Genomic DNA, 14,532 nt, shown 5'->3' with positions numbered 1-14,532 from the left:
CTATGAAATCTAAAATAAATAAATAACACTTTTTTTTGGTGGATGAAAACACATACTACTTGAATTCTATCACGATGGATTTGGACTGCTTTGAGGAAATATACATTTTCGTAGGTTCCTTCCTTTCACTATTCATGATATTTATAAAGCTGTAATATAATATGCCAACCGGATATATATAATAAACTATATACATGGAGCCATGCCTGTGTTTAGTGTGTGGCACATGCCTAATTAATTTCTTTACTTTCGTAAATAGTCAAAGAATAATGTGTGTTCTCACTGATATATTCTTCTCTGCATTATAGTTGATGTGATGTTATAAAATCAGGTTATCATTGAAAATAGTCGAGTAGTCCTAACCTAAGTGTACGAGTTGGTTTGGAGGATAAGCATAAACATGATGAAGCATAAATCTTGTGCGAATTTTGAAACGTGATAGTGTAATTGTCAATGATGAAGCATTAGGTTAGTTTGGTAAGGAATTTTTAGTAATGTTATATAAGTTTTGTAAAAATACATGCAAATAAAAAAATATATTAAAATACGTATTGAGATATTTAAACAACAATTTTCGTTATTTAAACACCACTATTAAATAAGACCTTAATATTCTCAATTTAGACATATTTCAAAAGATACATGATGAAGCATAAATCTTGTGCATATTTTGCAATGAGATTAAAATAGCTCAAATACCATTATAGATTAGTACTACTATCATTTCTTTTTAACACAAAAGATGAAATTACACATTTTTCCAGATTTAAAATACAAATCTCAAATAAACCTTAACTTAAAAGTTACAATGAAATTAGTGGGATTTGGGACTAGAAATTCAGAACCAACCATTCCTTTAATGCATTTCGTTTTCTAAATGTTCTTCTAAATAAGAAGCACAGAATTTATGATAACTCATAGGTTGGACAATTATATTTTAATATAGGGTCATGTTAACGAGTGTCTTTAGGTTACTGGTTAAGAATCCAGTTAAACAAAGTTTTAACATCATTTATATGAGAAATGAAAAAAACTGTCAAAACATTAATTGTTTTTTTTTCTTTTCCCATAAAAACTTTCTTTAACTGAATTCTTAACCAGTACCTTAAGGCCACTCATTAGCATTTCCCTTTAATATATTATTGATAGAAATTCTCTTTCGTTAGAAAAATTATTTGATAATTTTTTTTGACACTGACCCGCCAAAAAATCGTTTACGTCATTACGTGTAACCCAATTTCCCAGATAGCAACTTTATCATTAGTGTCTCAAGTTCCAAATGTTGGCAGGGCAGTGTCGAGGCATATTCTCATTATTCCACTCTTCTTCTTTTTTCTTTTTTTTTTTTCTTTCTATTTTCTATTTTCGATGAAAAGCTAATAAAATTATTCCATTCTAGAAGTTCCTTCTGGATAAGCCCTACATAATATACGTCGGGTCCTTGTGTCAGTACTCATTGACAAAGTCAGTTCCCACCTCTATTAATGGTCCCAATTGCTTTGACGGTGTGACTGTGATCAGATGAACTTTTTTCTTCTTCTTTTTTTGAAAAGGGGATGAAATTGAGGTTCAAGAGGCACCATTTATATTCATAAAAAACAAAAAACAAAAAAGATGCACCATTTATATAAAATTCATCTGTTTTTTTTTTTTAATCTATCTATTCATAAAGCACGATTATAAGCAACGGTTCCAGTTTATTACAAATTTTTAATTAATTGGCCAATCATAACAATCTAATATAAGACCCTTTAGTTGGGGTCCACTAAAATTCGACCACAACTATATGACCCTATTCCACACGTCTCCAATAACATATGGTATCATATGAGTGACAACATTCAAAGTGTCTCCCTTCTACTTTTTTTAACTTTTAATTGCTTAACTATATTATTTAATTAATTATATTTTTACAACCAGCCAATTAGGAATTGGAGATCACTTTGTGGTAGATATAAGGGCAACGTTTATGGGTAGACTTGTTAGAATAATATTGGTTGCTTTTGCTTGCTTGCGAAGTACTACTATAGTAGTACTGCATTCTCTCCACCTGAAAAAATGTCACGGTATTGCCGACATTTGCGGAACAATTAATAATTAGCATAGTCTATTTACTATTTACTATTTATCCGCTTGTTGAGGTGTTGGACTGTTGGTATGAAGTTTTTGTGACCAATTATACTTTGAATATAGAAGTATGTTGTGAGTTTGAATATTGACAAATCTTGCTATAGTGCACATACTTCAACGCTATACATGACAAGGTTAAGTGAATTGAAAATAGTCATTACATTTGTGACTGTGAGTTTCTTTTTTATTTATTTAGCAAATAATAATAAATAAATAAATAAAAGACTATTTGGCATCTTAGGAATCAAGTTTTGCATAATTATGGTGAGTTGAACATGAAATCTGACTTCTACAATGCATAAAACAAAGTTAATGAATTTATGCCTTGGCTAAGAGAAGGATAAAGATAGAAAAAATGACATAACTTACAATATTTGAAATCCATCTATTATAGTCATTACCATAACATAATTTATAATAATTGAAATCCATACATCATAGTCATTACCATAACATAACTTATAATATTTTATTTCCATCTATTATCACAGTCATTATCATGTCACTTTGTATTGTAAAGTCATATATAACAAAATATGTTACATTATTAGTATTTTTTTTCAACCCAATATCCTTACTTTCTTAACTAATTATTAAGTAAGTATTCTTAGGAAAAAAAAAAAAAAAAAAAAAGGTAAGTATTTTCTTTCTTTTCTCAATAACTAAGTGTGTGTTTGTATTCACGTCCACGTTTCTTTGCTGCGTTTTCCTCTTTTTTTTTTTTTTTTTTTTTTTTTTCACGCGTTTTGAGTATTGCGGTTACTGGTCAATGAACAGTAACCGCAAAAGTGGACTTTCTGCCGTGAACAGTGCACATATGCACTGTTCACGGACCCACAAATTTCATTTTTTATCAATTTTTTCATTAAAAATGGGTCCCACAGTACTATTCACACATTTAAAAATTATTTTGCTACAGTGTTTTCAGTTTTCAGTTTCAGCAAAATAAATTCTATCCAAACACACCCTAAATCTGCAAGCTTCTTGACTTATATAACTTCTATATCTTTCTTTCTTATAGAATCGACAATAAAAGTTCATCAAAAAAAAAAAAAAAAAAAAGAATCGACAATAAAAATGTGGTCAAATCACATTTATGATACATCTCCTTTTATGGCTATAAAGTCACTTCGCACTTAGTGTTGTGAATAAATATATTGAGTAACAATGAACTTCAATATGATGTTTAACTTTTAACATTGAGGTGATGATTCTCAAAAAAAAAAAAACATTGAGGTGATCATGTCATGTCATGATATATTACGACTTTTAGACGTATGAGCTTAGCGTATCAAATAATTTGGCCTGGCCGCACGTCAATCTTGTGGAATATATATCATATCATATATGGACAATTTTGTTTTTGTTTTTTTAGTTAGATAGTGGGAGAGGGAAATGTGAAATATATTTTTTTTTAAGGGAAACTTAATAGGATATTCACTTTGACCAATAAGAGTATTAAGGAAAAAAAAAACAAAAAAACTAAATTCATGTGAACCCTATTGTAGAATATAGACAAAAAACCAACCATAATGTGACACGTCATCATCTAGAAGGTTTCCTAAATCTCCCATGCGCGATACGATTGGAAAGTGGGTCAAATACTCCAAGCTAATAAATTAATATGTTTTTTTTTTTCTTTTTTGAGAAAAAAATTTACAACAAAGAATGCATGAGCTCAGCGAATTGCTGAAAGACCACGTAATCAAGGGTCTTAATGTGGGTGGCCAAGTGACAGTCCCAACTTTAATTGTGTGCCAGGTTAAAAACTAACCATGGTTAAGAGTCACCCACACGGCAACACCACTACTAACTAGTATTTAGTGTCAAATTTAGCCACTTTTAATAGTAGTATTAAGTATCAAATTTTCAACTAAATGTAGTATATATAATATATATATAGTTACTACCAACCCTATCCCCTCACATTTTGGGTCGGTGGCCAATGACACAGCTAAGTCGACAATCAAGTTTTAATTGTGTGCTGTGTTAAAAGTTAATCATGGTTAAGAGCACGTAGCCACACCACTACTTAAGTGCCCTCCAATTTTGCTTGTTCATTAAGGAATATAAGTCATGATTACTCTCTTAGCAATCTCTCTGATCTCTAGCTATCTCTAAGGTTAGATTTCACTAACCAGCCGGCCATTAATTTTGGTTAGTTTTACGATCTCACATTCTAATCTTTCATTAACTTCTTGATATAAATCGAGCTACGATTTCGTTATTATTGATTCGTTGCCTTTTCCTTTTTGGGGCATGAAAAGAAATAGGAATATGACTTCTTTTTTTTGTGGTTTATTTAAAATCATGGAAAAGAAAAGCACAACTCTTTTGGATCTATAACAGTGAAAGATTTTGGAATCTTAGTTTTAGTCAATACCTTTTTTTTTTTGTCTCCCACTTAAGAACCAAACTCTATATTTGATTATAATATTCAACTCAGATATTGTTTGTTAGAATTAATGTTCATGAACAGCAATACTTGAATAATGGAACCTTAATTGGTTCAAGCACAATATTTATTGAGCAAAGTAGTGTTCATATTCGAGTCACAGGGACATCTAGTTAAGATAGTGATTATTTTCTAAACATTAATTATGTTTCTTTTTCAAGCATTAATTATTCATATTATTTATTGATTTATTTTCTTAGACCATGTGTTTTGACCTTTGTGGGAAAACTTGAATGACAACATGCATGCCCTTTAAAAATGTTTTAATTGAGATTGGATTAGTGTTTATCTTATCATCAACATATCTTTGCCTATTACGTATGAATGAAATGGTCTTCCAAAGCATAGATCATGCTGTTAGTTGGTAGCTAATAATGGTCTGGGTGATTAAAACTTGGAGCTTGATTTTTAAGTTATATAAATTATTATATACCATGTGTTTGTCTTTATGAAGTTGAGGATTACATGCATGTACTGAAACTGACATGATTTTTAGATTTTCTTTGCCCCAGTTTGACAACCCTTTCTTTTTCAAGATGCGCATCTAAAGCTTCATTTTTGGTAACTTGAGAATATATATCAGAATATAGTTTTTCAAAGTCATATATATATATATATATAGTTACAAGTTAGTAAAAAATGGAGTTTTAAGTAAGTCTTATGATTTGTTACTTCTCCTCCTATAATTTTGTTTCTTATAAATCGGTGATAAACATACAGCTCACTCAAAAAAACAAAAATGTCACACACAACCATGTCTCTTTTTATATTTGTCTTTAGTTTTTAAATAATTAAGATAAAATCTAGATATAGGATTCATTATTTTAGATGTAATACATTAAGTTCTTTAATTAAATATAATCATTAATTGTACTAAAGTTTACACATATCAACTTGTAAACACGCATAAAACATTTGAAATCATGAGTTGAAAATGCAAGTCGGTATATGCATTAACTTTTATTGTATTAAAAATATTCTTTAGACACTTTTTTCTTTAACATTGAGGCTATGCCTTAATCATAATAATATTTTTGGTCCGTGCTTAGGTTATGTATGGCTAGCTAATGAAAAAACTATTCAAATATTTTCAATTGCTACATAGTACTTATCATGAGTGACATGTTATTTCATGTTTCCAAATACTTGGCCACTTATTATGTCCAATTTAATATGCCATGCACGCATTAATCTATCAGATGACATGTACCATGTTGAGGCGTAGTGATTACTTTGTCAGCAATCGAATCTCCGAACTAGTTGTAACTTTAAATTGCAACAAAATCATTGCCACATTTCGATGTCTGAACACGTATATGCTATGTTAAACTGACAAACCTGTCACTAGAATATCGACAAAGGCCAACCACAATTTGACACATGACCCACATGTATTTTCCCATGCACAAAACAAATTAATTTTCCGTTAATAATGGGATAGCGTGCACAACAAGTAGTTTGCCGCGTAAAATATTGTGGTGGGGTCCACAAAACTTTTCCAAAATATCAAAATCTAAATAATCCAAGCACAAAATGAATCTCCACGTAATCAAAATTACTGGTGGTAATTAAATTTTTAATTGCGGCGGCTAGTTTTATAATTACCTTAATTTACTTAATCTCTGCTTTTAATTATGGTCAATCTCAAGTCAATCTCACTAGAGTGGAGCTTTGCCTATAAAATAACAAGAGCCTTACTTGTATCCATTTTTTGCTTTGGGGATTATTGGTGTAGTAATTATTTGGTGTTCACTCTCTCTCTCTCTGTGACCAATCGATCCCTCTTTTTTTTTTTTTTTTTTTTATACAAGATAGAATTTCTCTCTGAGGTTTGATTTCTTATTAATTTTCTGTATGGTTTTGTCTTATAATTTCATTAATTGTCCTTGATTTCCCTTTTAGATCATCAATTCCTTTATTCTTGATTCATGGCCTTTTTCCTTTTCGGGTTTTTTTGTTTGTTTAACGAGAAAGTGAAAGAAAAGGAAAAAGAAAAGCGTAGGAAAGTTTTTAAATTTTAAAAAAAAATTTTACTTTTTATGGAAAAGTTTAGGAAAGCCAGAAGTTTTAGACTTTTTTAAAGAGAAAACCCTTATGAATCAAACTGGTATTTTGATAAATTTTGGAAATTTAATTTTGGAATAAACTCTGTTATTTTGGTTAGAGTTAGTTTGAGTGTAATCGATGTTTGAATTTGATGAATTCATCTGTTTTTTGCTTAGAATTTTTGTGGGTAAGAATTTTTGTTCTGAATTTTGGTTGAGTCAAGCACAATATTGTGCAAAATCATATTGGTTATTGATTTCTTGTTTTAGACCATTTGTTAGTGAACTTTGTGGGATTGTTTGAATGCCAAACTACCTTTTTAGACTTAGTATATACTGTTTAATTGAGATTAGATCAGATTTTTTGGTTAATTCATGTTTGTCTATTATGTTTCGATGTAAATCTTGTTCCAAGCATTGAACTTTGCAATTGGGGTGCTCTTACAGTCTTACTCGTAGCTGATACTGGTCTGGGTGGCTAAAAATTTGAACTTTAGATTTTATATCAGATCCAATTATTGAGGATACTGTAATTTGGTCTTTGTTTGCTGTTAATCTTTCTGTGTTTGAGTGTTTCATTTGATATCGGTCCCAAAAGGACCATGTCTGATGATGCAGCATAATTCTTTCATGAAATTGAAGCTTACTTGCATACTAAAACTAACATATCATTTAGTTCTACAATAATTCTCTTCATTTTTCTGAATTGGCAACATATGACTACCTCATCTGATTATTTATTGTCTTCGGCAGCTTGATGAACCTTTGTTTTACAATCTATGCAGGGACAGATTCAGGTCGCAGATTTGTTTCCCTTCCTTTTGAATTGTCTGACAATGTGTCCTCTACCAGTTCCCAGTGGTATTGAATCAGATGTTGCTGCTGAGAAAATCATTGGGTGTTTGTGCAAAATTGACAAGGGAGATCTCAGAGATCGCCCCAGCAATTTGATATCAGATAGTGATTTTTTGTGTCATGACCCTGAACATCTGCCCCCTGGTAAGTCTCATGTTCTTTTAATTTATAATATGTTGATGGTGTAGAAATCTTGGTAGCTTATATATTTTGGAATCTTCAAACCCTCCCCACCCCCCCCCCCCCCCCCCCAACCCCCTTCTTTTCCCAAAATATCACTCGTTTTTAGTACCTATTTGAACTCTGATTTTAGTGATTGGTAATATTTTGAGGGATTGAGGCATTGGATATTATATGTGTTTAGATTCTTACTGTTTACATCTCCACTTCCAAAATTCTGTCATTTTACTGCATTGATTACAGTCTTGGGTAAATTCTGTTTGTCATTATGGTTGCTGACCCTTGTGCTGATATCGCATATATTGACATTTATCACAAAAGAGAAAAAAAAAATCCATTTTATTTCTTCCACATAATCTGCATAAATTTGAGAACATTAACTCATCCACAACATTTGGTGTTTCACTTATGCATTTTAGAAATCTTTTACGCTATCCCTATTAGTAAGCATTTACTTATTAGACAAAAAGAATTTTTTGTTATTCTCAGAGAGAACATGTTTATTGTAAGAAAAAAGTTCAGTTTTTTTTTTTTTCCCCTTCTACATATGCTCAATTAGTGTTCATCTTTGAATAAAAATTGCTCTTATTAATATATTCCTGGGTTTTGACTTAATGCTTTGTACTATTTTAAGTGTAATCTCTGGTAATTTGGTATATGCAGGCATGTGGTTCTTAATTCACTCTGAGGTGGCCGGAGTTTATGATCATGGAAAATGGAGTATCAAAGGAGAGGCCTATAAAATTGTCTTAGACTCTATGACCACTTGTTCGAGAACTACACTTGAACACTATAAAGGCGAAGGGCCTCATGAGCGTAGAACCAACTGGGTGATGCATGAATACAGGATATTGAAGAGAGGACAGTTTGAAGGCAGCAACATGAAGGTATTCTATGGAATTTGTTAGCACTATATGCTTGTTACCTCACATAATAACTTCTTCTTTTGTTATCAACACCAAACTGCTGGTTTGGCGAAAAATCTGCAGGAAACCAACTCGCTGTGCGGAGTCTTCCGTTATGGCGAGCAAAGCCAAAACCATGAAAAGCAGCTGAAACTGGGTAGCACTAATACTGCAAGTGAAAATCACATTCACACTACTCAATCAGTTGTTCCAAATGCCGACAATAGTATTGGACAAAGTTCCACAAGCCAGCCTCAGGTGTGTCAACCTCAGCTTCCTGGCCTTGACATTTAAATTAGTTTTCTTTCTTCTTTTTGATTGGTAAGTTACACATGCACCAATAAGTCTTGGAACACACGATCTCACCCTCCACCCAGGACTTATAAGGGGAGGACATGCCAGTTGAGCTAGAGTTCATTGGCAAATGCATTTAGATAACTTAAAACAAGAATATACCAAATGCCTTAAACCAAGGAAATTTCTGGTCAGGGATACTGTTTTAGTGTGTGTCTGGGATAGCTTATTTTTATCAGCTAACATTTAGCTTACAATATAAGCTCAAAGTTGTGCTTAGAAAAATATGCTTTAAAGAGCTGTAACTTGTCAGACAAGCCAAATAAGCTAGAAAATTGGCTTAGCCAAACACAAGTTGCGGACACAATGTGTTGTCCAGTCGGGTAGAGAGAGGTGAGAAGGGGTGCAAGGGTCAAAACTGGCATGGTGCAGTGTCGATCAATAGGCTGAACACTTAACCTGACAAGGAAGGCAAAACTGCGTTCACAGTGACTTGAAAGGTGGTATCCTTGTAATTGTAAATTGGGAGTAGATCTGGATTTTGATTGTCAAGAGTTACCTATATTAGAGCTGAATATTGCTTTGGTTTTCCACGTCCTAGAAGTTTGTATATTCTTAATTGCTAAGTGTTGATTAAATGAGGATATTTCTCTAATAGACCTTTGAAGACAATGTCAATTCTTGATGATAACACGATGAACATAAGGTATTCTTTGACACAATAAAGATTCATCTAGAAGAATTTTATTGGGGAAATTACACTTTTCCTCCCTAAACAATACCCCATTTTACAATTTGCCCCTTGAACTATAGAAATACACGATTGACCACCCAGAGTTATAACTTTGTAACACTTAACCTTCTTTTATTTGTGTGTGTGTGTGTGTGTGTGTGGTGGTTTATTTTTTCTCTCTTTTTTGATTTGTAATTATGTTTTGTAGGTAAGTGTGGCTGACAACAGAGTCATCCTGGCTTTGAGGGAGAGATCTCCAGATCATCAGCATCAAAATCTGCATGAAGTAGAGGACCATCCTGAAGATGATTACCTTGAAATTTTGGATCTTGAGAATCCTTTATCCCCTTCATCAAGTTCAGAATCAAGTTGCGTGACCATTTCATCAGATGACTGGTTTGATTCAGTGGCTTTGATGCAAGAAATGGAGTCTGAAAATAACCAGAGGAATGCTGGTTATGTCTCTGCACCTGTCAAACCAAACATGGTGGTTGTGCTTCCAGCTACTTCAGGTCTGTCATCATTTTCAACTTTCCTCTACTCCACTTTAGTTGTTGTTGTAGTTTTTATGACAACTATTAGTATCATTATCATCTTCTTGAATAACACATACATCTTTGAACTTGAGTAAATCCAAGGTACTGGTTCTTATTGATAGATAAATTATCAATTTTCTCAAAAGTTTAAACTATTAGGAAATAGTGAATTTAATCATTTAATCATAATTCTAACACTCCCCCTCACGTATAGGCCTAAACTCCCCCTTAATAAATGAGATCCAACATGTTGGACTTCTAACATTTTAAACAAGAGGTAGAGTGGTAACAAGGATCAAACTTAGAATTTTCTGGTTTGATACCATAATTAATTAGCAATTGTCCCAGAAGCTTAAGTTGTTAGGAAATAATGAATTTAATCATTTAATTATAATTTTAACATTTATATATATGATTATGGTGTTTATCAAAAGGGACTTGATTTGTTACTTTCATGCTGTCTGTAGCTTAAGCTGAGCAGCCACATGGCTTGAAGATTTAAAAAGTGTTGATTTCTGTGAAATGTTCCGGTTCAATACCAGGCATAATTGCTTAATTTAAGATTATTGTTTAATGTGCAACAATGATATTCCCATTCCAGTCCAATGTGATTAAGATTTGATTTAAGAAACTTATTTGGAATTAATAAAATAGTATCATGTTACTGCTGAAGTTTAGCATTTTTGTCCTTGGCTAAGTTCAAATTTTTATTCACCACAACTATGAATTCCTAAGTCCATTCACCTATGAGCTATAGATTAGATGACAGCTCCTCCAGTTGTAACAGTAAGATAGAGGGTGAGATCATGAGTTCAAGACCCACCGGATGTCTGTAAGCCCCATTTGAGCTGTTTGTTATAGATTTCATTGTGACAATTGTTTCTTCATGTATTATCATTCTGCGGTAAATATGTTAGTAATATCTTATTGTTCAGCCCTTAGGCTGTCAAGTGAGACCAGATGCATTTTTAGTGAGATTAGGATTTTAAATTCATTAGTTACTTTCTTTTAGATTCCCAGTATGTCTGTAATCTGTTGCAGTTCAACCATCTTCTACTGAGTTCTGAATTTCTCCTGTTCAATTATTATAGCACTCTCATCAAATTTGATGCCCATACTAATATCTGAGCTTTTGTTGCTGTAAACGGGGAATCCTTCTATTATCAATTGCTAATGTTGTTTCTCTATAATAATATACATCAATTAATGTAATTTATGTTTGCTCTGCAGGATCTCTTAATAGAGAAAAAATGTTGACACCTTCAGAAATCCCCAAAACTGATAGTTCTACACCCGAATCAGCTGTGCACCGTCAAGGAAGCAAAATTCCGAAGCCAAACCTCAGGAATGAAGGTTCATCATCAAATTCTCACAATCTGACCCCACCATTCAGTAGCCATATAGTACCTGCAGATCAAGAAAACACGGCTGCTGTTGTCAGAAAGAAAAAGTTCAGGAAGTATCTGTGTTTCATGCCTTTCTAATCTAAATTAACAGAATTTTTGTCCAAACTGCATTAGGAGGAATATTCTTCAAGTTCATTACATGATCATCAAAATAACCATCTACATGTGCTTTTAATCACATGAAATAATTAATAATCTAACTAGTTTAGATGACCTAATTTTCATTTGATCACAAGCATACATAGATAATTATATAAAATTATATAAAATGTCATGTAGTGGGTTGAATAAGATTCCTCTGAAAACAGTTTGGAGACAAATTTTGTAAATTTTAGATCCTCCTTATATGAAATACATGTGTACACTGTACAGTTATGTGTGTGTATTAGCAAGTACATTAATATATTTGTAAGCACAATGTTCCATCATCAGCAAACAATGGACCAACTGTGTATTCAGTGGAGTTGTGGTGGAAGAATAGCTGAGATGAGGAATGTAGGCGGTGGTGTCTGAAATTGAAGCTGGCAGACTAGTATAATTAATTGAGGAGACTAATTGGTAGGACTCTGATTGTTTCATTGTCTATGTAACAATGCAAGGCTGATGTTGGCTCTTCAACTTTTGAGCTGCCTGTTATTTCTTCTGAACTTCAAATGTAAGAAACTTTACTCTTTTTTTTAATAGATTCACTTGCTGTACTTGAATGTTGTATATTGCTTTCTAGTTAGGTCAGAACTGGTTGTTATAGTGTAAATTGTAAAAGTTAACCTTAGTATCAATATGTTGCGGTTTTAGCTGGGCTACTCAAAATTCTCTCTTCTTATTCTTCTTCCAAATCCCTAGTATCAATATGTTGCGGTTTTAGCTGGGCTACTCATTCACAGTGTTGGCAGCAAGCTCGGGGACTTCTCTGCCACCTTCACATTATGTCACCTTCCCTCTTCTCTCTCAACTCTTCAACAAATTCATCAACTATTTCCTCATCATCCTTATCTGCTGCAGATATTAATTCTCTTTAAGATATATATATATATATATATATATATTATTTTTGAGAAGATATTTTATAAGTTTAATCAACCCAACGACAAAAAATTTTGGAATTCCCGAAAGTTTTGAAATGTCTTCAATTCCAGCCAATCCAACATAGCATAGAAGAAAGTTCATACTGAATAAAAAAAATATATATATATATATATATTTAAAGACCTATAAGAAACATTATTAACCAATTGTTTTTGGATCAAGTTGCATACTCTTGCTTCATAAATAAATGTGGTCAGGAAGGGATATTATGGTTTTTTTTTTAATTCTACTTAACCAACTCTTTACTGGAAGCTTAAAACCTGACTTTTGCTCAGTCTAGTAACCATCATAGTACATGGTGGTCACATCACGGGTTTAATTGGGGTGTAGTTAATGAGTTAATTTTTTATTTATTTATCAGGAGTGGTTTTTGAGTTGGTCAATAAACTGGTCCAGTTAGGATCCCTTCCAAAAGTCCAAATATAACCTTGCAAAACCTTACACATCTCTAATGTTTATAACTTCATATAACTCGGAGCCAGTAATGAACCTTGAGCAGTGGAAGAACTGAGATGGCTAAGCAAAAAAAAAGCCCACTGGGCCAAATTTTTAGATGCTACAACTTTTTACTAGTCTATATGGTTTACAGTCCGAAATAAAAAATTGTTAATAGGGCTGCCCCACCCACCGAGCTGAGTAGCAAATTAGTAAATAAAAAAACTAGACCCTGGTAGATTATTTAAACAATATATATTCAGTTTTTAAATAATATTATATGTTTTTTTACACACTTTTTTACTCACACATATTTTTAAAAACTACAAAGAACATTATTTAAACTCCTCTACCAAACGGGCCTTTATACTCTTGTAGGTTCTAAATTCTAATATCCTTCTCCATTGAGGTTGCCCAAAAAAGGAAAAAAAAAAAAAAAAAAAAAGCAGCATCGAAAGCAGGATCAATACGTTTAAAGCATCTCTTCGAAAATTAGCCAATTATTCTATTTAAATGTTCGTACAAAATTTTTTATCTACTTTAGTATAAAAATTTATTTTTTCTATTTTACATATTCATTTTTCAAAATACTTCATATCTTATCAAAGGAAAAAAAAAACACATTATATCAAATTATCTATTTTACACTATATTTCATTTAATTATCAATTTTTCCTGATTTTTTTTTACATTATTTCTCTTTATTCACACAATAGTCACTATTTACTTGACTACTTTCTTCATTTATCCTCAAGATATGTAAAATATTATAAAAAAAAAAATAAAAAAAAAACTAACTGTGAAATTAATAGTGGACTGTAAATTTTTACGGTTGCTATAACAATCATGTATTTTTACACAGTTTTGTATAATTTAACGTAAGTAAATTTTGGGTTTAGTTGACTAAAATGAAGTACTTTTTCTATTATACAAGCATTGATGCAAGTGTTTTAGTGTGAATTTGGAATGGTCCTTTTTTTTTTTTTTTTTTTTTTTTTTAATTTTTCATTTGTTGGTTTATTTGGGTAAGCAGAACTTGTTTTTACCAAAAAAAAAAAAAAGTTACAATAAAATAAGTCGATAAATATAAATTTACCCAAGTGGACTTTTTTATGCATACATAATTAGAGAGAAGAGGATGCAACACAAAGAAATAAACAAATAAAAGTATAGGAATTTTAATTAAATAATTAAATTAATAATTAAAAAAAAAAGTGAAAAATATAAACCCTTAAGTTTGTACTCTGTAGTTTGTAAGACAGTACAAGCATTATGGATAATGTAATATAAAAAAGATATATAAAAACGGGTTATACCATCCCATGTGTTTGCCCCTAAAAATAATGTATTTTTTTTTTTTTCCAACTAACAGCACTCACAGAAGAAAAGGTACAAGGACTAAGCGGGAAGTTGAAGTGATTGTAGACCTAATAAGTCCCTACTTCCGTACTCTGTAGAGTATAAATTGTATT

At 31.8% G+C, this 14,532-nt stretch overlaps 1 protein-coding gene across 2 annotated transcripts; it reads left to right on the top strand.

Annotated features, from left to right (window-relative positions):
• Nucleotides 1–6,255: 6,255 nt before the first annotated feature.
• On the top strand, nt 6,256–12,237 carry LOC126712184 (NAC domain-containing protein 13-like). Of its 2 annotated transcripts, none has more exons than XM_050411409.1 (6): nt 6,256–6,414; nt 7,416–7,629; nt 8,329–8,552; nt 8,655–8,828; nt 9,806–10,109; nt 11,364–12,237. In XM_050411409.1, the coding sequence occupies exons 2-6, from the start codon at nt 7,467–7,469 to the stop codon at nt 11,615–11,617; spliced, it is 1,119 nt and encodes a 372-aa protein (XP_050267366.1). In that variant the 5' UTR covers nt 6,256–6,414; nt 7,416–7,466; the 3' UTR covers nt 11,618–12,237. The 2 variants fall into 2 exon arrangements, with proteins under 2 accessions (XP_050267366.1, XP_050267365.1); XM_050411408.1 differs by lacking the exon at nt 6,256–6,414 and adding an exon at nt 6,768–6,818.
• The last annotated feature ends 2,295 nt before the right edge of the window (nt 12,238–14,532 follow it).

The sequence above is a fragment of the Quercus robur genome, chromosome 2 (genome assembly GCF_932294415.1).
Source record: "Quercus robur chromosome 2, dhQueRobu3.1, whole genome shotgun sequence".
Classification (NCBI taxonomy): domain Eukaryota; kingdom Viridiplantae; phylum Streptophyta; class Magnoliopsida; order Fagales; family Fagaceae; genus Quercus; species Quercus robur.
Note: the sequence above shows the minus strand (reverse complement) of the source record. Positions and strands in the feature narration are given on the sequence as shown.

Coding starts and splice junctions, on each gene's coding strand:
- LOC126712184 (XM_050411408.1), top strand. CDS start 6,783: ATGAATTCATCTGTTTTTTGCTTAGAATTTTTGTGG. Junction 8,553..8,654: donor TTGAAGGCAGCAACATGAAG/GTATTCTATGGA, acceptor AAAAATCTGCAG/GAAACCAACTCGCTGTGCGG. Junction 8,829..9,805: donor GTTCCACAAGCCAGCCTCAG/GTGTGTCAACCT, acceptor TATGTTTTGTAG/GTAAGTGTGGCTGACAACAG.